Source organism: Abrus precatorius, unplaced genomic scaffold (assembly GCF_003935025.1).
Source record: "Abrus precatorius isolate BTA unplaced genomic scaffold, Abrus_2018 Scaffold10, whole genome shotgun sequence".
Classification (NCBI taxonomy): domain Eukaryota; kingdom Viridiplantae; phylum Streptophyta; class Magnoliopsida; order Fabales; family Fabaceae; genus Abrus; species Abrus precatorius.
The window spans coordinates 14,662,719-14,689,238 of NW_020874292.1; the positions used below are offsets into that span (position 1 = coordinate 14,662,719).

The 26,520-nt window shown below is 35.3% G+C and overlaps 1 protein-coding gene across 2 annotated transcripts; it reads left to right on the forward strand.

Annotated features, from left to right (window-relative positions):
• Nucleotides 1–489: 489 nt before the first annotated feature.
• On the forward strand, nt 490–14,377 carry LOC113874694 (ATP synthase subunit gamma, mitochondrial). 2 transcript variants are annotated; one of them, XM_027512911.1, is made up of 9 exons: nt 490–695; nt 840–883; nt 1,002–1,154; nt 1,349–1,462; nt 8,499–8,626; nt 9,416–9,538; nt 9,752–9,871; nt 13,737–13,858; nt 14,033–14,377. In XM_027512911.1, the coding sequence occupies exons 1-9, from the start codon at nt 613–615 to the stop codon at nt 14,100–14,102; spliced, it is 957 nt and encodes a 318-aa protein (XP_027368712.1). In that variant the 5' UTR covers nt 490–612; the 3' UTR covers nt 14,103–14,377. The 2 variants fall into 2 exon arrangements, with proteins under 2 accessions (XP_027368712.1, XP_027368720.1); XM_027512919.1 differs by having other exon boundaries at nt 1,002–1,142.
• The last annotated feature ends 12,143 nt before the right edge of the window (nt 14,378–26,520 follow it).

Here is a 26,520-nt window from a genome sequence, read left to right on the forward strand (position 1 = left end):
CTTAATAGGAACTTCAAAATAACGGTTGAATTGATTAATATCATTTTAAAAAAATTATTAAATAATGTAAACGTCTAAATTTGACATCTAGTGTAATAGATTCTGACTTTACCTACAAGTATCAAAATTATGTGAAATTTAATATTTATAATTATAAATATAATATAAAAAATTAATAAATAAATTAGTTAATCTTATACTTTGTAAAAGATTATCAAAAGATGTTCAAGTTTAAGTTTCACATTCTAACTCTCCCTTTATATATTTTATGCGTATCTTGTTTTAATAATTTAGCTATTTTTTCTTTATGTTTTAAAACCTTATTTTGCTACTATTCAAATTAAAATCCAAGTAATCACCAGCAAAAATCCAACACGAAACAATTCTTTTAATTTTCAATTTATTAATTACTAATTTTTACATAGCTAATTTTTTTTTTACCCAGTAAAACAGTAATAGAAAAGTGCGTGGGGTGGTGACAACACACAACACAGCTCAAACCTCTTCCTATAGTGAGAAAAAGCGAAGGCAGTGTGTTTCGTTCCTCAACCAAACAAATAAACTTGGGTTGAAGCGCTAGGGTTTCAGAAGTGCGATCTGATCAAGGAATCCATGGCCATGGCTGCTGCTCTGCGTCGCGAAGGGAGGCGTTTGGCCCATCCCATCAACGCTCTCAATTCTTCTCTCATTTCTCCGTAAGTTCCGTTCCCTCTCTCATTTCTCAAATCTCAAAATCACTCTTTGGTTTCCTTCATTTCCCTTCAATGTAACATAGATCGGACTAATTGCTCACTTTTCTTTTTCCTCCACTGATCCCTCCAATTTCTCTTTGTTTTCAGAGACCTTGCTCCCAATGGGGCGCGTTCTATTTCCACTCAAATAGGTACGATCCATTTTCTTCTCTCATTCGCCGTCTCTAAGTTTTGTTCCAGGTAAGTTTTATTTATTAATTGTGTTACTGTTGGATTTGAATGAATGTGGATTTGTGTAATGAAACGCAGTGAGAAACCGAATGAAGAGTGTGAAGAATATCCAGAAGATCACCAAGGCAATGAAGATGGTTGCCGCTTCAAAGCTACGTGCTGTTCAAACCAGAGCCGAAAATTCACGTGGCCTCTGGCAACCATTCACCGCTCTTCTAGGTGACAATCCCGGTATGTATGTATGTATATATTTATGTATGTATTATTATTATTATTGTGTCTTTGCGCCGTAGGATCAGAACACGTTCAACTGCTTTATTAGATTTCTATGAATTAGCTGTGTGGTACATTAGTATGTATATTGTGTGTGGATTTTGTTTTTGTGATGCCCTGACCTTGTTTTTCGGTTTTGTTTTTGTTCTAAGGTGCTTCTGTCAAGAAGAGCGTTGTTGTTACTGTTTCTTCTGACAAAGGTCTTTGCGGTGGGATTAATTCCACATCCGTCAAGATAAGCAGGGCTTTGCACAAGTTGAATTCTGGTAATTTTATTGTTTTTTTATTTTTGTGATGTTAGATTCAGCTTTTGTTTAGGTGAATTGTTTTTGGATATTAAAAGTGAAATGTATGGAAATGGAAATTTGTGTTGGATGGTTTTATAAGCTGAAATCTTGATCATAATCTTGAATGTTTTGTATATTGGTAACTGTAGAATGGGAGAAACGAGAAAATTTGTAATCTGATGAAGCAAGATATTTTTTCAGATTGAGTTTCAACTTTAGTGACTAAAATTTTTGGATCCTTTTATCCAAACAATGGACTTATCCACTGTGCAGAACCCTTTTGCCATACCTTTGTGATTGTCAGCAACTCTCTAGACTTTTGCACAAATGAGACAGAAAGGGAAGAAGATCCTTTGATGCTTGCACCCAAAGTATTATTTCGTTAGATAATTGGCATATAATGATATGTTTATGCTACTTATTCAGTGGTGCATTTGAATGTAACATGTGTGATGTATCTAAAATCTCGTAACAAGTAATATTAAAGCTAAATATAATAGACATTTGGGTGAATATGAAAAAAACTACAAGAATGGTTAAAAGGACTAAATGTATAGTGATGCAATACAGAAGTAGTATTTTTTTGTTATAAATAACTATAATTGAGATGTTCATTAGGAAGCTGTATAATTGTTTTATTGTGGTCTTAATCATTTTTTTAAAAAATTCTGTTCTCTTGTGACAGCCATGGTTTGATTTTGCTTGGTTCTAATAAAAATTGCTTGGTTCTCTAGTGGCATCATGATGTCTTGTGGCCTTTGGTTGCTATGGAATCCAATCTCAGAGCATATTGGCTTTGTGGATGTTGTACCTGCCATTACAACAGAAATTCCAGATATTTGCAGCTTTTGTGGCTGCAATTGTGAATCAGTGGCTATAACCTGGAGCCCACCTTTTTCTATGTTGCCCTACCATTTGTAGGGTTATTTATTGTGATTTCATACTTTTCATTAGTAATGTAATGGGTATGGAGAATCCTTGCTTGTAACTTGTTGGGTCCAAGCTAAATGGGCCTCCATTAAAAACATACCAGAGAAAGAGGGGTAAAATAGACAGAGAGGCCGAGGCTGTTAGGGAAGATTCTAACAGAATATCAAACTGAATGACGTGGATGAGTGAGGTAGCAGCTGAGGGGAATATAGGGTGAATTACCAGAGGTGTGAGGTAGGAAATATTTGGGAGGTCATTGGGGGTAGCTGAGGCTATAGGAGAATTGCTCTTGCTAATTACTAGCTCGTTAGATTGCTGTACTTTGTTCCATTTTTACTGCTTGTAATCTCAGGGAATTTCCCTGTGTTGGTTCTGTTATTTTAATACAATCTCAGTTCCTATCAAGTGGTATTAGAGCTCCTGATCCTTGGAGCGCTTGATGGTAACTACTAGAATGGAGAATAGGTTGGAGAACGTCGAACGTAGGTTGGAAGGCATGCAGGTCGCTATGCAGGAGGAGTTTAGAAGGCAAATGGAAGAAATGATGATGAAAATGACGACCAGGTTAGAGTTGGCTTTACAAGTTGTGAGGGCAGAAAGGGAGGGTACGAACAGTAACCAAGAGGGTGACACTTGGAGAAGGGAGGAAAGGGTGAGGCGAGCTGAAATGCCCTATTTCTCGGGGGAAGATCCTTATGGGTGGGTGCAGGGCAGAGAGATATTTCGAAGTAAATGGTATTCTAGAAGCGAGAAAGTAGATACGACGGTGGTGTGTTTGGAAGGGAAGGCACTCAACTGGTACCAATGGTGGGAACTGCAGGTCCCGACGCCCTCATGGCCTACGTTCCGACAAGCATTGTTGGGGCATTTTAGGTCCTCTTCCTCGTAGAACCCCTACGAAGCCTTCATGGGGTTAAAACAGAGGGGAACGGTCTTGGAATATAGGGAACAATTTGAGTTATTTTCTGCCCTGCTGCGTTTTGCTGATGAGGAGTTTATGATCGGAGCTTTTCTCAATGATCTGAAGGAAGAAGTCAAGGCCAAGGTAAGGATGAGAGACTCTGGGAACTTGAGCACAATGATGGAGTTGGCTTAGAGGGTTGAAGAGAAGAATAAGGTATTGGGCCTGTCATTTGGGCTATCCTCTAAAGGGAGCAGGTCAACAAGTCTTAAGCCATATTGAGCTGAAACAAGCGGAGTCCAATACACACCTAGACAAGGCTGGACCAGAAGGAACAAGCCCACTTCTCCTTACGGGCCTAGGGTTTCTAACTTACCCAGTGGCAGTCGGGTTGTGCCGCAAAGGAGTCCAAATGCTTCTCGTGATCTGTCGCCTCCTCACACTACAGAGGCCTCAACTTCAAACGATTGTTTGAGGAAGAGGAGAATGAGAAGCGACGAAGGGGGCTCTTCTTCCACTGCGACGAGAAGTATTCACCCGCCACGTGTGTCGCAATAAACAGCTCCATGTCATCCTATTGGGAGAAGATGACGCGACTCAGGATGACGTCTCCGGGGAGGAGGAAATAGGGGATGTAGTCTCCAGCTAAATGCAAGTAGTATCGCAGGTATGACCTCAAAGAATTCCTTGAAAATGTGGGGAACAATCGCTGGGAAGAGGGTAATCGTGATGGTGGACTCGGGAGCCTCATAATTTTCTGTCACCGAGTCTTGTGGAAGAGTTAAAAATTCCCACCGAGGCCTTTTGTGGAGGTAGGAGATGGTCAAATGTTGGGCAGCCAAGGTGTTTGTAGGGGAGTGGTGTTGGAACTACCCAACTTGTAAGTCATTTAGGACATTTTCTTATTTGAGTTGGTAGGGGTGGAGGTGATACTGGGATATGAGTGGCTCAAGAGCTTGGGGAATTCACTGCTGATTTGTGCCAACACTTGATCGAGGTGCACAAAGACGAGAAAATTATTGAGGTGAAAGGGGACGTAGGGCTGTCTCGAACAGTGGCTTCATTAAAGGCCATCAAGAAGGAGCTTAAAGGGGAGGCTGAGGCTTATTATGTAGAACTGGGTATGATTATAGTGGGGTTTACAGAATTGCCCACTCAGGTGACACTGACAGCTCCAGAGGCAATGAAGGAACTCCTGAGGGAGTTTGGTGAGTTGTTTAAGGAGGGAACAACCCTTCCTCCTCCACAGGAATGTGAACATGCCATCGTTTTAAAGGAAGGAGTTACCATTCCTAATATTCGTCCTTATCGGCACCCTCAGCGCCATAAGAGATCGACAGGTTTGTGGGGGATATGTTGGCAGCAGGCTTGATCAGACCCAGTACCAGCTCTTACTTGAGCCCATTTATTCTAGTCAAGAAAAAAGATGGTAGCTGGCGCTTCTTTGTGGATTACCGAGCCCTTAATAGTATTACCATCCCAAACAAGTTCCCAATTCCGGTCATTGAAGAACTGCAGTTTGAGGGATTTCTTGGGTTTAACTGGGTACTACTGCTGCTTAGTTAGAAATTATGGTGTTATTGCCAAACCTCTCACTCAGCTGCTTCAGTTTCAAATGGATAGAGGAGTCACAAATGGCTTTTGAACAACTCAAACAAGAGATGGAGGTTCTGCCTACTCTTGCTATGCCTAACTTTGATCTTCCTTTTGTGATTGGGACAGATGCATCAGGGTATGGAATAGGGGCAGTTTTGATGCAACAAGGTCGACCTCTAGCCCTCATTAGTCAAGCTCTATCAGACATAAATAAGGTGAAATCTGTCTATGAACGTGAACCAATGGCAATCGTGTTCGCTGTTCAGAAATGGTGCCAATACCTGCTGGGCAATCATTTTGTTATCCGAAACGATCAAAAGAGCTTGAAGTTCCTATTGGAACGTGTTTTGGCAAGAGAGCAGCTGAAATGGGTAACCAAACTGATGGGTTTTGATTTTGAGATTCAGTATAAACCTGGGCTAGAAAACAAGGCAGCTGATGCACTATCTAGGGTGCTGAGCTATAATGCTTTGTCCATGCTGACTAACGCAGACTTAGTCGATTTGGCTGAGGAAATCCTTGGAGATGAAGTTTTGAAGGGAACCATGCAGCAAGTAGTGGCATACCCCAACTCCCACCCACATTATTCAGTTTCTCAGGGTTGCTTGTGGTACAAACAGCGCTGGTCCTCCCTAAGGAGTCTGTCCGCATTCCATTATTGCTGACCAAATTCCATGCAACAACACCTTGGGGGGGCCATTCTAGGGTCACAAGGACCTACAAAAGGTTGGCGATGGCTTTCTATTGGATAGGGATGAAACAAGATGTGGAAAAATTTGTTGCTGGCTGTCAGGTTTGCCAACACAGCAAACACGAAACCTTGAGGCCTGCCGGATTACTGCATCCGCTGCCCATTCCAATGCATGTATGGGATGACATCTCAATGGATTTTATTGGAGGACTTCCCAAGACCAAGGGAGCTGACAGCATTATGGTGGTGGTTGACAGACTAAGCAAATATGCCCATTTCATTCCCTTGCTTCACCCATATTCAGCTAAGGAGGTAGCCACTGTATTTGTTAAAGAAATAGTTCGTTTGCATGGATTTCTGTTGTGTTCACCAGAAAAAGAGGATAGAGAGAGACAATCTTTATGAATTCTTTATTGAATTACTGAATATTGTGTATACAATTCTGTTTTTCCCAGAGCAAAGCTCCTCAGAGAATTTTTGCTGCGTAATTTCAGAAACTACTTTTAAAAAAAAGACCCCTCACTATTCTCCTAGCTATTATTTATAACTGGCCTTAAAACAAAAAACTAACTCCTAGCTGTTACTATTAACTACTAACTACTAACTAACATTATTAACTGTCCTCTTTCTTCTAGAGTACACCAGCCAAGGTTTGGCCTTATCTAAGTTAGTATTTACAAAGATGTTAAGGTTAAGACCCTGACTCCCATCAATTTCCTACATCCATAGTCTTAGAACAGGATAGAATCTTCATCAGTTCATTTTGGAAGGAGTTATTTTGTCTTTCGGGCACCAAATTGAAGTTCAGCTCTGCGTACCATCCTCAAACGGATGGCCAAACCGAAGTTACCAATCGCATCATTGAAGCTTACTTGAGATGTTTTGTGGGTGATCATCCACGCCAATGGGTGAAGTGGCTGCCATGGGGTGAATTTTGGTTTAATTCTTCCTTTAACACTTCCATTAAGATGACCCCCCTTTAAGGCTCTTTATGGTCGTGACCCTCCCTTGATTATCCCTTACTATCGGAACAGTACTATGGTGGCTGAGGTGGACCAATTACTGCTGTTACGGGATAGCATAATTGAGGAACTTAAACAACATTTGCTTAGAGCACAAATGAGAATGAAGGAGCAAGCAGACAAAGGGCGATGAGAGGTGGAATATCAGATTGGGGACTTGGTGTACTTGAAGGCTAGACCATATAAATTGAAGTCATTGGCAAAAAGAGCCAATGAGAAACTGAGCTTGAGATTATATGGCCCCTTTCTTGTGGAAGAAAAAATAGGGGCCGTGGCTTATAAATTATCACTGCTAGAATCATCCCAACTGCACCCTATTTTCCATGTTTCCGAACTCAAGAAGGCCCCTCCTACTAGTCCGGTCAGTCAGGCACTACCCTAGTTTTTAATAGAAGAATGGGAGCTCCAAGTTGAGCCCGAAGAGGTGCTGGATGCCCGGAAACTCCTGACTGGTTGTTGGGAGGTCCTGATCAAATGGAAGAAATTGCCTAGCAAAGACAGCACTTGGGAAGAGTTCGATATGCTGCAGGCCATATTTCCACACTTCAACCTTGAGGACAAGGTTTCTCTTAGTGTGGGGCGGGGGGGGGGTGTTATTGTTGGGTCCAAGCTAAATGGGCCTCCATTACAAACAAACCAGAGAAAGAGGGGTAAAATAGACAAAGAGGCTGAGGCTGTTAGGGAAGATTCTAACAGAATAACAAACTGAATGACGTAGATGAGTGAGGTAGCAGCTGAGGGAAATATAGGGTGAATTACCAGAGGCGTGAGGTAGGAAATATTTGGGAGGTCATTGGGGATAGCTGAGGCTATAGGAGGATTGCTCTTGCTAATTACTAGCTCGTTAGATTGCTGTACTCTATTCCATTATTCTTTTATTTCCATTTTTACTGCTTGTAATCTCAGGGAATTTCCCTGTGTTGGTTCTGTTATTTCAATACAATCTCAGTTCCCATCATAACCCTTCTCCTAACAACTATAACATTCTATGTTTTGATACAATCCCTTTGACTAATTGCTTGCTGGCATAGTCCCCACAAAGGTTGGCATTTTCCAGCCAGGCCCTGCTACCTCTTACTCTGTTCCGTGTTTTACTTTTTTCTGCATATCCTCTATAGAACACCTCAGTTTCCATCATTCCATGTGAATATTTTTACTCTCACTGGGTCTTAGGTTTGCCTATGTTCTTATGTTGTGGTTGTTAAGATGTCCCCACATTGTTAGGAATATTGTTATAATACTCCTTATAGAACTTGGGTAATCCTTCTCTTTGAGCTAGCTTTTAGGGGTTGAGTAGGCTTGGATGATTTTTAATATGGTATTAGAGCCTAACTATTCTATTGTTGGGTTGGCCACCAGTTGATGTCCATTCTTCCAAACGTCATAATGTCTAGTCTTGGGCATGAGGAGGTTTGTCAAGATGTCTTAAATTGGTTGAGAATATGGCCAAAAAGCAAAAAGCTCCTCATAAGATTTAGACAATCTGGTCTCCTTAAAGCTAGCTTTTGGGGTTGAGTTAATCATGGTCCATTTCTGATAGTGGGGTTGCTCACTCTAATTTCTTTTTTCTTTTTTTTGTGCCGAGTTTACTATTTTACTTTAAGCCCAGGCTTAAACTTATTTGATTCCTCATTTTCTTGACGTGTGTTATTATTGATTTGTGTATTTAGCTGAAGATATGACTTTTAAATATCAACTATGAATATATCTTAAATTTTGGATTTTTTTTGAGCATTTATATATGTGTACTATAAAATATGTAATTTGTATTTAAAATCTTCAGAATTGTGACCATCCTATCCTACCCGATTTATGGACTGTCCACTACATTGTGTCTTACAATGTTTTCTAATGAAACATATTTTACCACTGTAGGGCCTGATAAGGAGACAAAATATGTCATATTGGGAGAGAAGGCTAAGGCTCAATTGGTCCGTGACTCAAAGAAAGACATTGAGCTCTGCCTAGCTGAATTGCAGAAAAACCCCCTGAATTATACTCAGGTTAGCTGCTTGTGTCTCTGCCACCCAATGGTTGAAACTTTTACATAACTATATTTTTGCTTCTACATTTTCTGTCAAGATTGCATTTGTTTTAATCTACACTGAAACCTGAAATTAACTTTTGTTTGACTTGATTAGTTCAAATATAATCACCGTAGAAGACCAAAATTACAAGGACTTTGACAGGTTATATTTTTTTGGCAATTATTTTTAAGGAAAAGGGAACTAAGCATTAGAAAATAAAGAGGTTGAGATAGACCACACTAACAGAATATCCTGTAGATGTAAACTTTTAGTGTGGTTTTGAATACACTAACAGAATATCCTGTAGATGTAAACTTTTAGTGTGGTTTTGAATCTTAGAGTCTTGTGTTTAACATTTTTATGCACAATAAGGTCTAGGCTGATCCTAAAAATTAAATCATTGGAAGGAAGATTGAAATTATGACCTTGCTCTAAATGGTTTTAATGACAAATTTTTTTCTGATTGAGCCCAATATTGTGATTGGTCAATGTAGCTATCCTGACGCAGGTTGTCTGTACTTGAAGAATTAAACTTAGCACGTTTGGTTCAACAATTTTTTGGGGAAAAATTAATTCTTTCTCAAGCAGCAGTTTAAAAAAAAGGTTTTTGGGCTGCAAAGTAAGCTAATTTAAATGGCACATGTTGATTTTGATGATTTCCAGTCAAAATTGTCTCCCGTCATAGATAGATTTTGAATATGATTGATTCACTCAATCTTGCACTGAAATGATGTCCTCGTTGTTTTATTCTATTGGATTTTTCAGGTGTCTGTATTGGCAGATGACATTCTAAAGAACGTGGAGTATGATGCATTAAGGATTGTCTTCAACAAATTTCATTCGGTTGTCTCATTTGTGCCAACAGTGTCAACTGTACTATCTCCTGAGGTACTTTCATTTATCAATGTCATATTTTCAAATATTGGCTTTGATGTCAAAATTTTATCCACTTAGTCCTAACATCAAGTCTTGGCAAGATTCTGGGTTTACTCTTGGTTTTATACGTAGAAAGGCCTGAAGGAACTTGTTGTTTGCAATTACAGGCTTTCTTGTTATGCCTTTTACTTGTTCAATGTCTTAAGTGAGTTAATTTTCGTGTAGGTTATTGAGAGAGAGGCTGAATCTGGAGGAAAGCTTGGGGAGCTGGATTCCTATGAAATTGAAGGTGGTGAGACAAAATCAGAAATTCTTCAGAATCTGGCCGAGTTTCAGTTTTCATGTGTAAGTATAGTTTTCAAAACATCTTGACAAGCTATCTTTGCTGCTGGCTTTTCTTTCTTCTTTGTCCTTGAATACATTAATTGAAATTAATCTAAACACCTTAGATGTTACTGGTCAGATTGAAATTTAAAAAACTACCAATGCAAGGAAATTTACACTGAAAAGTAGTTTTCGGAACATTCCTATCTTCATGCTGATAATATTTCTTCTTTGATTTATCTTGTAAGAAATGATGTTTCAGAATATTTTTTTGTACATGTCCCAGTAATGGAAAAGAAAGTATCTTTGATGGATTCATCCAATTCATCAACTTTTCCTAAATTGATGGGAAAGAAGTTGATAAGGCCCCATTCCTAAGTGGGTCAGTTGAGCCTTTGGCCCATGAAGGGAAATCCAATTCCAAGTAGCTGTTAGTGTATTCACGTAGGAAGAGAGGAGCTGACGTGGCATGAGAGATGAGGGGAAGGCAGTTAGAGGACAGAGAGAGAAAATAAGAGATATTTCTGTTATATAGAAATCATGAGTGATCAGCGGAGATCATTCTGTTTTGTTGCATTTGGGTAGAGGAAACATATTTGTTTCTCTATTAGGAGCACTGCTTTGGGCAGTAAGGAGTCTTTCTCCTTTCTGTATGTTCTTTATTGCAATTAATACAGAATCATAGTTATTCTCTTCCTCTTTTCTTTGTTCTATTTCATATTTGCTGTTGGAAACTGTATTATTTGGTCCAAACCTGCCGGATTATCTAGAAGGTGGATGCCACCAAAGAAGAAAGGAGTACAAATGAAATCAATTGAAGAAATGGATGCTCGATTGGGCAAGGTCGAAGGAGACCTGGACAAGATCAGAGCCTCGATGGAGACCATTCAACGTCAATCCTCACAGAATCATTCTGCCATTGACGCCATGAGGAGGGAAGCTGCGGACAACCAGATGAAGCTCATTGAAACTCTGCAGAAGGAAGCGGTTGAGAACCAGTCCAAGCTGGTGGAGCTTATGACGAGGACGCTCAATAGAAGCAGTCATGATGATGGCGAGAACTCGGTGGGAGGAAGGAAATCAGGAGACCCGAAAGGGAGTAAGAATACCTTCGTATTTGGCGCTGGAATGAAGTCCTTGGAGGGCAAAGCTTTGGATGAATTTTGCCAACCTGTTAAGAAGATTGAATTACCAATGTTTTACGGCTTAGATCCTTCAGGATGGATAACTCGAGCATTCGAGTACAAGAAACAAGTGAGCAGGTGAAGTTGAGCTTGGCTCAAATCTGTATGGAAGGTGGCACACTACATTTTTTCAACGTGTTGTTGAGCGATTACGAAGAGCTGACTTGGGAAATATTGAAGAAAGAAATGCTCCAACGCTACGGTGGTTTGGGAGAGGGGAGTGTGTTTGAACAACTTACCTTTCTGCAACAAACGGGAAGTGTAGAGGAGTATCTTCAGAAATTTGTGTGTTTGGTGGCTCAATTACATCGGATGGAAGATGAACAGTACTTCGCATTCCTCATCCATGGGTCATACTTCTCCAAATTAGATTTGAGGTAGACATCCCAAAAACGGCGTTTAGGACCCACGAAGGACATTTTGAGTATCTCGTAATGCCTTTCAGGCTCACAAACGCTCCCTCCACATTCTAGTCTTTCATGAATAAGGTATTTTGTAAGTTCTTGAGAAAAGGGGTGTTAGTGTTCTTTGATGACATACTACTTTATAGTGTGTCTTGGGATGATCACTTGAGACATTTGAAGGCTATTCTGGAAACCTTGAGGCAGCAACAACTGTTTGTAAATAAGGAAAAGTGTAGTTTCGGGCAGACCAGTGTGAAGTATCTGGGCCACCTGATTTCAGCCCTAGGGGTATCGGTAGATCCTTCAAAAGTGGCTAGTGTGATGGAATGGCCAGTACCAAAAAATGTTAAGGGAGTTTTGGCTTTCTTGGACTCATACTGTAAGTTCATCAAGGACTATAGAAAAATCGCACGACCTCTCATAGAGTTAACTAAGAAGGATGGATTCGGTTGGAATAGCAAGGCACAAGCAGCTTTTGAGGAACTCAAAAAGAGAATCACCACAGCCCTAGTTTTGATTTTACCCAATTTTGAGGAAGATTTTGAACTAGAATGTGATGCATCAGGCTTGGGCATTAGAGCAATTCTCATGCAAAACCGCAGACCAGTGGCATACTTCAGCAAGACTTTGGGAAGTAGAAACTTAGCCAAATCTGCATATGAAAAGGAGTTAATGGCAGTAACCTTAGCAATTCAACATTGGCGGCCTTATCTTTTGGGAAGAAGGTTTAAGGTGTATTCAGATAAAAAAAAGTTTGAAACAATTGCTGCAACAGAGGATTACCACGGGAAACCAGCAAAATTGGCTTGCAAAACTGCTTGGGTACGATTTTGAGATTATTTACAAACCCAAGCTGGAAAATAAGGGAGCAGATGCGTTATCTAGAAGTGTGGATGAATCTGAATGCAAAACATTGATGTATGTACCTGTTTGGCTTGATAGTCAAGAGATCATAGCAGAAGTGCATGAAGAAGGTAAGTGAAAAAGTATTATTGAAGCATTGTAGCAAGGAAAAGAAGTCAGTCCAGATATTTGGATTTGGATTGGTGACATCCAAATCACAAGGCAACAATCTTACTAAATCTTGCCCTCAACTATTGAAGTTATACTAAAGAAAAATGAAGATATTAAGCGATGAATTTATATTATAAATAGAGCAGATAGCCAGATATTCTAGTTAAGGAATTTATTCTTTCAGTGTGTGGTGGTAGAAGGGATTAAATTATACTAGTGCGAGTTACATTGATTCTTACATCATTAATAACTTCATATAGAATGTGAATTTAATCAATCTAATCGTTGAGTTACCTTCTTACCTTCATACCTTGATTATTTGTGTGAAACTGTCAAAATTAAACAACTATAGAGTATAATTAATACATTTCTATTTTCATATATTTTATATGTATTTATTATATTAATTTGGACAAACATAAATAGGTATCAAATTTGCAGTTATGATGTATATGAAAAACTTTTAACCAATGGTTTGTTTTAGGATAAAACTATATAATTAAAAGTTATTTTGATGGTGTAAGATTAGGGGTAACTTGCACAAGTGTAATTTGATCTCTCATCAGTGAATCAATCTATTATATATATATATATATATAAACTGGACTAAATGATGAGTAACAAAAAATACTTGCTAAAATATATGATCCTCCTTTAATGGACTGCTTTGTGGACGAATCCTAACTTGTTTTTCATACACAACAAAAATTGAAAGATACACATTTTGATTACTCAGATTCATGTATTAGGATTTACAGCGAATATAAGTTTAGTTTTAAATTTTTCACCCCCCTTCCTTCACACTTGTTATTGTACACTTCTTGTGATGGTTATTTTAATCATTCGAACTGTAAGGTTTTTCACTTCCATTTGACTGACAATTTCACTGTGGCTTTATGATCAGATGATTCTCTGAAATAAACATTCGGAACTTCCCTTTTTTTTTTTTTTTGAGCAGTTATATAGACTATACATGTTTTCCTTTTTCTTTGGTATGCTTTTTACCTTTTAATGCTTTTTGATTGAGAAATTTCATATTGAGGATTCCCATCAGTTTAATTGTGAGGCTTCTGGCAGTACATCAACCTGAAAATGTGGGCTCATGGAGGGTTTTTCGATTCTGTACTCTCTACATTCGTTTAAAGCCCTGTGTACCTTTTATTTTTGGCGCTTTTTGGTTTTGAAAATATGCTGAATTCTGTTTTAAATAAAATCTACTGTTTGAAAATAATGTCTTTCTTTCTGATCATAGTTTGTTTTTCTGTATACACTACTTTGCTGTAGACCATGTACAATGCGGTGCTGGAGAATGCTTGCAGTGAACAAGGAGCAAGGATGTCTGCCATGGACAGCTCTAGCAGGAACGCTGGGGAGATGCTTGATCGTCTCACCCTCACGTATAACAGGTCTCTTTTTCTCTTTCTCTACATGCATTTGTTAATGCCTTTCAACATCAATCTTCATTGGGACATGTTCTATCCTAATCCTATATGGTTGCATTATTATCTGTCAATTCAGTGTTGTACTGCGTTTGAAGCTATGGTTTAACTTGACTGCTCTCGCTGTTCATTTTGTGACAGAACTCGTCAAGCATCAATCACCACTGAATTGACTGAGATTATCTCTGGAGCTTCAGCACTGGCAGGTTAATTGCAGGAGAACAATCCGTGTATTATATTCAACAGTGGCGATATCAAGATTATATCGTTGGGTTCTTTGGAAATTTCTGGTGCTACATTTTTTTCAATCTTCGACGTCTGTAATAATTGTTCCATGGTCAAACCCATTTTGGGGATTTCCTGGTTGACGCGATATTTCTAGCAATGTGGTTTTGAGGTCGAGACTTGAGATGGAGTCTGTCTTTTTAACCCGAAATGACTCTTCTACAAGATTTTCCAATTCTAATAATAATTGGGCCTTCTTTCTCATACTAGTGTTTTAATTGTGTTATGTTAGGGAGGTGCTTTCTTGCAACCTTTTTTATTTTTTCCTTTTCACACCCATTAATTTTCTTTTATCATTTTTATTTTAAAAATATTCTTAATGATTATAAAAGATATTTCTCGATTTTCTTATACGTTCTTAATTTTAGTGCGGAATTTAAAGTTTGAAATGTCTAAAATTGACATTCTGGAAAATAAATTTTGGAAGCTTGTATTGAAAAATGTTTTTGGAAATTGAAGTGTTGAAACATGTAAAAATGAATAATTTTGGGAGAGTAGAAATTTAATTTTAGAAATTTATTTTTATAAAGTATGGAATATTAATTTTGAAAACTAATTTTTAGATGTGTAAAATTTTAATTTTGAAGATTTATTTTTGAAAACGTAAGATCTTAATTTGGTAAACTTAGTTTTGAAAATAGTTGATAATTTTGAAAATTAATTTTTAGTAGTATGAAAATTTAAAATTGGAAATCAATTTAATTTTAAATAGAATCTTAATTTTAGAAACTTAAAATTTATAATTTTAAAAATTAATTTTTGAAAGTGTGAAAACATAAATTTAAAAAATAATTTAATTTTTAAAATTTAATTATAGAAGTGTAAAATTTTAATTCTAGAATACATTGATTAAAAGGTCTTAATTGTTGTTAATTTATAATATTAATTTTGATATTTTCTTACATTGTGATACATAGTATGTCCTTGAAACTCTAAATATTTATTTGAAATCATTTTATAAACGGGTTTGACAAAATTTTTAGCAGTTTAATAATATAAAAAAAAATCGTTAGTAAATAATTAAAGTAAAACAAAATCACGCATTCCATTTATAACATCAACATTTACCCATGTTCTTCTACTTAAATTAATTTATCTGTAAATTTAATAAATTTTATCCTAATTAAGTAAACAAACGGTAAAAAGCAAGGTCTTACACTCTTCTACTTTTTTTGTTGTCTAACACATTGATTCTCTAGAAGAATAAAAATAAAAAAGATATTAACCCTAACAATTATTCTTTTATCATATAAAATATTGAAAACAATAATTATAAATATTTTATAGCATTTTTTTTAATTTTAAACAATAAATATAATTTTAAATAAATATAATATAAAAATATAATTAAATTAATAATTAAAATAATAACATATTCTGATATATAATTAATTATAATGTTAAAATCTTAACCATGCCACAATATTTTCTTGTTTAAAATACAGGTCAAGTTATTTTATTTTTTATAATTTCTTTATATTTAGTGAAAAAATTAAAATTTCATGATTTCTATTTGTTATCTTTATTGTATCATAACGATATGACAAGAAAAAATAAATCGATGTAGGAAAGGTTTCTTAAAATAAGATTATTTATAAAAAGCATTATTGTATTCTAAAGCTAAAATTAATAGGTAAACAGAAACTATTTCCATACTTTATATTTTATATAAAAAATATATAAAAATGTTAATTTCAATTATCCCTTCGTCTTTATAGTGTAAAAGATAAAAATAGATGCAATGTAAGAAAATCAAAATAAAATATTTTTGAAACGAGTCTATTTTTATATATGAAAGTGATTTATAAATTCTTTTATAACTTTTTATTTATTTAAATAAAATATATAATTAAATTTGATAAAATAAATATTGGGTTAACTTTTTCTAATCTAAATGACATTGCAAAGCAATATTTGAGATTTTTTCGTTGAGAGAATGAAAATAAAAACAACACCCTTAAGAAAAAAAAAAAGAGATTTTATTGATATTCTAAAAAAGTGTATAATTTGTTATTTATAAATATGTTTACTAAGACAAATCTTATTACAAAGCAACAAGTAACAAAATTAGTAACTAACTACAGAAGCAAATTACTAATTATACTTAAAAACATATGATGCAGAAGCAAGCTAAATTGTAATTGTTGAATTCCTGTAAGTACTTGCCTCCTCCACTAAACACTCTCCTCCAAGTTGAAGTAGGATGAAAATATTCAACATACACAACTTGAGAAGGAAAAAAGTAAACATTTGTAGTAAAAGAGTTTTGATGAAAATATCATAGATTTGGGCAGAGAAAGCAATAGAAAAAAATGCATAAGACCAAATTGAGTCTTCGCACAGACTATAAGACAATTGATGAGTGTGAAATTCAACAAATTTTATTCTAATTTTTAAAAGATTTATAAATAATAATAAATAAGGCCGAATCCACAAAAATTAGTAAAATTTTTTTCTTTAACAAAAGTAAAAAAGGAATTTTATATGAATTGAATTAAAATAGAAAAATAAACAAATAAAACATTAAAACATTCAATGAATAAATTTCTAGTTCAAGGAGTAATTATAATATTGATTATTTGAATTAATCACCAACATACAATATAATTCTTTTATCCTTTAATAAATTAGTTATAGTTACTACAAAACTTTAGCAAACAATCTCTACTTACTTTCTTGATAACCAAAATAAACTCTTTGATTATTTTTCAATTCTAGTCTACAAACTCGCAAGCTTGATTCATTTAGACTAGATTATATGCCACATAAAAATAGACCAAATACTAATTAGTGATATTCTACCTTATTAACTCTGCAATAAACCTTCTTTCCATCAATCATGTAACGTCCCTAACACAGACTCAATGGCCCACTTGGGTGCCTTACGCCTTCACGCGGGAAGTGGCATATATGCATGTTTAGGTAGGTAATTTACATGTGGTGAATAAGAGAATTAACGTGCATAACACATTTACACTTAATAAATCATCTTAGTATTCATGTATACAAGGTATATACTTGCTGTATTGGTACACGACACTTGGTCAGAAATTATAAATCATACATATAAGTACATGAATACTCAACAACTCTTATCATTCATAAGAATACATATGGAAATCCTCTTCTTTCCCAAGCATAAACCATGATTTGAAAATAACACTATCATAGGTAGATACGTAAATAATCATTTAATACAAATTAATCTTACTGTCAATAAAAATACAATAATTGATACTTAGAGAACATAAGGTATAACTCAAAATAGTTATTAACTCTATTTAAGTCTAAGAGCAGTCTCAACACTATAACTATACAAAGGCGATAATCACAAAAAAAAAAAAAAAACAATAAGAGGAAGTGCGCTCCTCTGAAGAATTCAACCATGCACGCCTTAATGGACTCCATGAGTTGAACCCAAGATCATCATTTCACGAGAGATGTACCATCGCTAGGCTAAATTGTAGAACCACATGTCTTCCTTTAATACTAGAATATACACATAGATCATCTATACACACATAGATCAAACAAGCAAACAAAGAAAGACACAAAATATACAAGAGGGTGAATCCATGTAACAGATAGAACAAATCAAGTCACACAATAATCCATACAATGGGTTTATTCTCAATCACATCCATAACACCTAATACCAATCAATTCGACAAATCAAACAACATGACATAGCCAAACATATGCTGGATGATGCATGATGCAAGATCCTTATGAAATTCACTCTTTATTTAGTCACATGATGCAATGCATAGGGATCCCAGTCTCTCGGAACATCATCGTCGTCATCATCAATTTCTTTCATTTACCGTCAGAGGTAGTTAGAGGACTCCATTCCCTACTCCACATCACATTATAGCACAAGTTTCAGAAAAATTTAATTGTCGACAACCCATGCTTCAAGAGCGTTCTTCAGGAATGGACCTACCACGACCCTGGTAATGCTTGCTCACATTTGGATTAGTGAAGGTTTGCTGGCGATGTGTAACGCCCCAATTTTCGTAGCCTAATTGTTATCTTATAGAGTCGTGAATTTCTCGCAGTTTCGACCTGCCACTGTCGGGATAGATAGTTAGATATTAGACTCGAATCGATCGTCTCAATTCGTAGAGAGCCCTGCATTTTAGAATGACTACATGCATGATACTCAGTCCCAACATCGTCCAATAATCCCTAATCTTGTTCCGTTGTGAATTTCGAGAAAACGCTTTGAAAATTGTGCCAAAAAGTGTTTTTACCTTTACTTTTCAAAAAAGTTACTTTTGCCTCAAAAGACGTGCAAAGATGGTAATGATTACTTAGATTTTGCCATAATTACTTGGATCCTGTAATGATTGCACTTTTCACCGTAATCATTACTTAGTCGTCGCAATGATTGCACTTTTTCATCGTAGTCAGTGCTGAGCCGCTGCAATCATTGCGCCGAATCTTCCAAAATCTATTTCTGGCCAATAGAATTTCATGCAAGTGTCTCGTTTTCCGATTCGAGGACGCCTTGAAATTTGAAACTTCCTTTTGTGTTTTTCGAGGAGCCGCCATTATAAATTTTACCTTTTTCGAAATTTGTACCAAGTCTCATCGCATTTATGACGACCAATCACATTGCATGCAATCTTAGTTTTAGAAAATCCATGCAACCTAAAAGTTTGAATCCTTGAACCGCATGCGTGATCTTGTGCTAACCTAGGCCAATTTCCATTTTTGGTAGCCGAAAATTCCACACTTGTTTCTTGCCGAATTTGTTCATTCAACCTTATTTTGTTAAAATCGTGTGCATAGCTTCATGAAATCCTATCCCTAGTTTTCATTGGCTGACCGAAAATTCCATGCTTGATTCTTGTCACTTTGCACACAAAATTAACACATTCTCCTTGCTTTTGGGAGCTAGAATCCGTGAGGATGGTTTCAAATATTCACAAGTCCCTAAATTACTATTCTCCTTGAAAGTTTGCACCCAATATTCCCTTGGACCCCTCACCCTTCACGTCCACTTTTGCACCATGGGAAACATGCAAATTTAGAAGCGCACTAAACCAATTTCAGCAAGCAAAGATACCCCAATTGGCCACCCAAAACCGTGAGCACTTCTTCCTCACTTTGCATCCATCACACCACCAAACACATGCGGACTACCTCACTCACCAAGGTAAGGGGGGAGTCCATTATAAATTAAAAATCCGTTCAATACTTTTTATTTGATAAAATATAAAATCTATGGTATGAGCAGTATAACATAAACTGAAACAATTTAACTATAAGACTAAATACTTTTGACTTTTACCTTCAGATATGTTTAATGATGAACTTGAATCATACATGTATCAATTTCACTTATGCATATTCGTAAATAGTGAACTTGGTGCAAGTGTGGCTACTATATGTTAACTCTAAATCTGCTTGAAAGTGTTTAGTACATGGATATGGTGGTACGTGACATTGGTGTGATAATTTTTACTCCTGCATGTTACCAAATCTGAATCTAATGAATGTAGAGTACAATTTGGGTACGACAGGTGAATTTGTGTAAGCAGTATAATGTGTGTGTGTGTCAATTTTACTACTATATAAAAGCCAATACAAAAGGAAACAAGTGTGAATAAGGTAATATTTAAACACTAACAACATCTGGGTGAATGAACAACATAATCACATGTGGTTGTCCTCGACTGAAATCACGAGATTACACCTTAAGGACGATGTTAAATCTTTAATTTACTAGTAATGTGTGTGCCAGAGTAATTGGCTTCTTGATATCTATTAATTGCAATAAAAACAAATAATTATTCTCTCTTAAATATTAAATTTTATACAGAAGTTCAGAATAGGAAGAGGAATAAAATTTCTCTACTTTCTCCCTAAATAATATTAAACCGTAAAAGTAGTTAAAAAGGACTTAAAAATGAATAAATCTCTTTGACCCTGTTATTTAGTGTAATGAGGTAGGAGTACATAAATTCTTGGTACAATGTTGTCTGATGTGCATCAAAATGTCATTGCATCACAATTAGTGATAGTAGGAAGAGATTGAGAAACAGATGATGACTTCAACTTCAACATGCAAATATATTAATTACATATGATGTTATTACTTCTGTGTGAATAGGATGTATCGAATCATCCACTTTTATATGTATGTACATGTCCTTTATTTAGATGTTGCATGAGGTAGATGAGTGATTACTGATTTTAGTTCCGTATTGATGAGAATAAAAAGCATGTACATATGTTAACCTTACCTCCAAATGCAGAATATATATTGATTTTGGATAAGTGTATATATTAATATATTAAGTACTGGTCTTCCTCTAATGACTAGTAAACGTTGAATAATATATATATATATATATAGCCCACATGACCGCAGAAAGGAAATGTTGTACTCTTTTGATGAGCAATGAACATGTATGTGTTCAATTTTATGAGATGTTAGACTGAAATGAAACAAATTTGCAACCCCTGTAAGTGAAGTATTGAGACTGGATGTTTATACGACATACTCAGATTAGAATATAATCCTGTAGGAGGAAAGAATACAAAATCACTTATTTCCTTTACTTTCCCTAATATAGAACAAGGTTTCAGCATAGGAGGTTAATAAAATAAATTGGAGAAAACTTGACAGATCAAATATAATATGTAATACATAGGTTCTACTCTAAGAAACTGATACATGGGTAGCATAAATAGAAAGGAACAAAACTAGGCAAAATTATAATTGATCCCTAGTGATGACTAACGAAATATATATATATATATATATATATATATATATATATATATATATATAGACAATAAATCAAAATCAAAATAAAAATTAATTATATAAGGAATCCTAGAATCTAAATTTGGGATAAAAATCCCTAGACAAAGAATAAATAAAACTAGTCCAGGATTCACAATAATCAATAAAAATACAATAGAGAAACCAAGAGCTATCGATTGAACTAACAATAGATAAATTAGAATGTATCATGTGTGCAATATCCTTTCTCTTATTTTGATAAGGATGAATATCTTGGTTTAAATACAAATAATGCAAGTGTAAAATTCTACTAAACTTCATGAATTATAAATTGAACTGCATGTGTGTATTTGCGTGGGCATAGTCTTGGACTGATAAATCGTTCATAGTGATAAATCTTTTTGCAAAACGAAATGATAAATCGTTCATCAGTGGTAAAGGAGGGGATGACCCAATGGCGTAGAGTAGCTCAGTGTGACTGGGTCACGTCGGTAGCAAACCCTTGCCAATCCTAACGTGAACACCCGTTATTAGGGTCGTGGTAGGTCCATTCCTGAGTAGGACGCCTTTTGCATGTATTGTCGACAAAGTGATATATGGTTTTAATGTGCTTGGATGTGAAGTAGGGAATGGAGTCCTCCGACCACCTCTAACATTAAACAGTTATGATGATGATATTGTAAGTGATTGGTTTCCCCATGCATTACATCATGTGACTAAACAAGAGAGAAACTCATAAATGACATCATGCATCATCCTGCATACGTGATTGTTACTCAATGATGAATTGTTGAGGTAGAAAGATTATGAATGTACATCTTGAATTATTGTATGGCTTGATTATTTTAATTGAGTATATGGACTTATCTTCTTGTGTGTTTTGTGCATTTTTCTTTGGTTGCTTGTTTGTTGCTTGTGTGGGTGTGTGTAGAGAAACTGAGACTTAATCGAGGTATATATCCTACTATTAGAAGAGAACACGTGGCTCTATAATCCAGCCTAGCGATAGTGCGCCTTTTGTGTGATGATGACCTTGGGTCCAACTCATTGAGTCATCCTTTAAGCACATGGTCAAACTCCTTATAGCAATGCACTACTTCTGTTTGAAATTATTGTGATTACTACTCTTATATAAATATAGGGTGAGAACTGCTCTTAGGGCTAAACAGAATTATTAAATATTTTGAGATATGCTTTATGTATCATAAGGGAGAGAATCTGCGTCGAAACAAATATTATTTTGTATTAAATGATTATGCAAGAATGCCAAGATGTTTTTATTAAGTAAAAAATAAAATAAAATAACAATACGTTATGCACGTTAACTCTCTTATCTATCTCATGTAGTTTATCTACCCAAGCATGCATAGAGATGTTACATGCTAGAATTCATATTTATGTTAATTAGGTAGACTAGAATTAGAAATCTAAAGTAAAACTTAAGTAAATACCAATGAGAAATTGGATGAATAAAAGATCTTCGGTTATAACAGAAACTTATATAGTTTCAGTAATTTAAATTATTAACATAAAATGATATTATATGCCCTAGATCCAAGGGTGGGGAAGCCAACCACCACACCTTGATCCAATGGCTCATAATCAATCTTGTGGCTCATTTGAGACCACAAGATTTATGAACCAATCAAAATTAGTCAAGTAACTCTATTCATCATGACCACTTGGATTGAGTTGGATTGAGTTAAAATAAAATTTGTTAAAAATCTAATATCTATTAGTTTGTACCATACAAATTTCAGAATCTAATTCAATTTGAGCAGTTCCTAGAATTTTTCCAAAGTTACCCTAATGTTGTTCAGTCAGAAACAGAGCAATCTATAACAACCAACTTTAGAACCTTATAACTTGGGTTCAATTTAACCAAATGAAATGAAACTTATTGGATATTAAAATTTCAGCCCTTAACTTTAAAATGACATGGATTTGGTAGTCATACACTTAGAATTCAAATTTTATGGTCAAGAATTCCCAAGAGACCAAAGATAGGAACTTATATGAGAATTAAGTGCATTATTATGTGATTTAGAGTGTTTTAGTTAACATTTATTCATTTTTATATTGCTTTCAATTACAACTATAAGTATTGTTAAGTCGCATGTATGATTCATGTTGGGTCTTTTTGACAATTTACTTAATTACTTATATATGTACATCATAATCATTATGATCTTGTGTATTACTAATGTTAAACTTAAAATTTACCTTTGCTTCAGATCATGTTTTCAATAATCATAATTGAAAGATTACCTTATTGGTTTACCAACCCTTTATTTAAATAAAAACCAAAGCAACTAAGGATGAAAGCGATGTCAGCATAGAAGTACATAACCCTACTGAGAATTTTTAAAAAAAATTCTCACCTTATTTAGTTTCCAATTCATTCTCAGATCTGCACGATGGACGTGATGGCAGTAATCTACATTGAGTTCCTAGATATACAGCTACACTATAATCCTACCTTTGATTCCTTATATATAGCCGGCTCATGTCATTTTAGGGTTTATTTATTTTAGTAACAGGAACTTTTCGGTACCTCTTTTTCATCCTGCCTTCGACCCTGCTACTCTATATTTTACATTTTTGCTGTCTGTGACGCATCCTATACCTATAGATCATTTAGAACCCATATTCGCTTTGCCTATGTGAGTGATCCCCAGAGATCTGCTTGACTCTGAGAGTGACCCATCAGAAGCTACAGACTCATCATCATCCTCCCCTGGGCCTAATGACTATATTCCTCTTGGGTTGATATAGCCAATGGCTTTTTGTCTGAGTAGCCGGTGAAGTAGCTAACTTTGTACAGAGTGGCCTTCTTTTGGTAGGATAGTTTAATAGGCCATGATAGTAGTTGTAGGACATTGACCTTAGTTCTAAATTTTCCTGTGAGGATTGCACTTTGATGACATGGGCCACCGATCTTTTTGTATATAGTGATCCTCATATGTATTTCTGACTGTATGTAAATCAGATGGTGTTATATATATATATATATATATATATATATATATATAAATGTATGAGTTAAATTAATTATTACATTTATTCTGATTATTCCATATTCCATATTTGATTTTTTATTTTATTTTTTATAATGTCTCACTTTTTTATACATCTAATAATTACTACTAATCAACGTGAAATATATTAATCACATAAAAATGTTATGGAATAAACAAATCTGTTACTAATATTGTAATGCAACTACTGAATTTAATATTTATGACTTAAGCATAAACTAAATACAGTAGGGTGTTACACATTCCAAACTTCTTAGTTCTCAATTGAGTGGGAATAAAGGGTTCTAAGGTCTTTTGGAGGTGCAAAATGGTGGATTATGGGCCAAGGAAAGAAATGTCACTTGTAGTTCTATCTTGTTTTTGAGTTATAAGAGAAGTTCTTGATGGTTTCTCTCAAATTTTCTCTCTTCTCTTACCTCGTGCTAGGACGAGGCAAACTAGAATGTGAAGAGTTTCCTTTCTGGTGATTAGGCATCAGGAGAGAGGGAAATTGTGGGAGAGAAAGGTTCATAATGCATGATTTGATTGGACCAATAAAAGTAGCATTAATGGAGATAATTAGCATTCAAAATACACTAAGTTCTCTCCTTTTTTGGCTCGAGTGATTCTTCAACTTCTCTAGGGTCAATTGCACTCATTCTTCTCCCAAGGACAATGATGAGAATATGAAAAGGTGACAATAATTGGAAATGCTTTCCCAAGGCCAATACATTAGAAGGGTACGTCAAAAGAGGTGTAATAATTAATGCCTTTATAAAGGTTTGTAGTGCTTAATTAAAAGGTGCTAAACACAAAAGGATGCTAATGACTTTCCTTAATCACTCTTAAGTTAACACATTAATGTGTCCCTTGGTGTCTCAAGCTACATAAGTACAAGGTTAAGCATATCAATAAAGATAAAGTTAAGTGGAGTATTAATTGCAAGGGAATTTTGAAGTTTCAAGATGAATGTCAAGAGGCACATGTGCAAAACACACCCCTCACCCATCAAAGCCATTAATTTGCATGCAAGGCTTAAGATTCAAATGCAATTTGGAGGGAAAAAGGGTTTGCATAGCTGGTTAAGGGGTCCTTATGGGATATTAAGAGTTTTTGACTCGGGTTGACCAATAAGAATGGGGTCTAGGGGTTAAAAGGGCTAGAGATTTTAAAAATTGCACCAAGTATACTACAAGGAATATCACATAAAAATGCATGCATGGCAACAATAAAAGAAAAATAACTTAAATTAAGATAATTACACCAACCAATGTATTAAGAAAATTTCTTATAGTTCGAAACCACAATTACCACTAAGGTCACTAAGAACCTCATGTTCCAAGTGATGCAACTCCTAAAATAATACAATCAAGGCAAACCTATTTGGATATTACTAATATGACATAATAAAAGATAGTAACGTGACTAAATGTCATGAGAGATGATCACTAGTTGTAAAATTGATGGCAACTAATCATAATTTTATTTTATTTTTTCACAGAAAAATAAGAAAGGAAAAAAGAAAAAAACTACGTGGGACAACATGGAAAAATAATTAATGTAAGATCAAAGAGTCAATATTTAATTCTTTGAATTCAAATCAATGACTCAACTTTAAAAAAAAAATTAGAAAAATGTGATGATTTAATTAAATGTGAGAAAAAGGTGCAAATTTAATAAAATGTCATTAAAAATAGCAACTAGACACATAAAAAACTTTTCTCTACTCCCCTGATTCTTTCTTAGCAAAAAATGACAAGCATATAATAATAATAATAATAATAATAATAATAATAATACTAATAATAATAATAAGTATTCTAAAAGTATTTTCAATCAAGTTATTTATTTTGTTTTACTAAATAACTCTAGTTATAAAAATCACAACTGGAACACTATGAGTTGACATTAGCATATCTTCTAAAAGCACGCGTTGCATATTCAGAAGACGAATCCATAAAAGTATTACTTGAATATATATAAAAAAGAAAAAGTAACTATATATCATAATAAAACTATCCATTTAACCATGATTAAAGAAAGTGTTGAAATAGGGGTAAAGAGGCTCAATGCTATATATATCTGACAAAAGAGCGTCCTGAGTGACAATCCGAGCTCTCTTTCTTGCAAAAACTTTCCAGGTTCCGGGAATGTCATCCTCCACGCACGAGCGCTTGTGTCGTTTCCCCTTGGACGGTTCAATCGTGACAATCCCGAGCACCAACTACAGGCACACGAAGAGGGTGGAGGCATTACCACAGAGCGAGGCCCAGGGATGGTTCCACATAGAGTTACACGTGGGAGGATGGTACAAGTTGTACGTGGAGCCCACAAGAGGGTCCTCACTCGTGTCAATGGAAGACGACTATATCGTATCACCCAAGTTCACTTACACTTTTAAGGTTCCTCTTTACCTCTTCTTCCCTCGTTCCTCTGTTCCTTTAATTTCAATCCTTCGATCTTTTGTCACCGAGGAGTTGGGGAAGTTGCCTATGTCATTGGAGCTGGTGCAATACCTGAACCCTCTCATCGTCAATAGCGTTCATGAGTTGGTTCCAAGGTGGTGCAGG

Bases quoted from the DNA above. Each gene is read 5' to 3' on its own strand.
- LOC113874694 (XM_027512911.1), top strand. From the start codon at position 613: ATGGCCATGGCTGCTGCTCTGCGTCGCGAAGGGAGGCGTTTGGCCCAT. The intron at 1,463-8,498 runs GTAATTTTATTG...TTACCACTGTAG, and splicing joins TTTGCACAAGTTGAATTCTG to GGCCTGATAAGGAGACAAAA. The intron at 9,872-13,736 runs GTAAGTATAGTT...ACTTTGCTGTAG, and splicing joins CCGAGTTTCAGTTTTCATGT to ACCATGTACAATGCGGTGCT.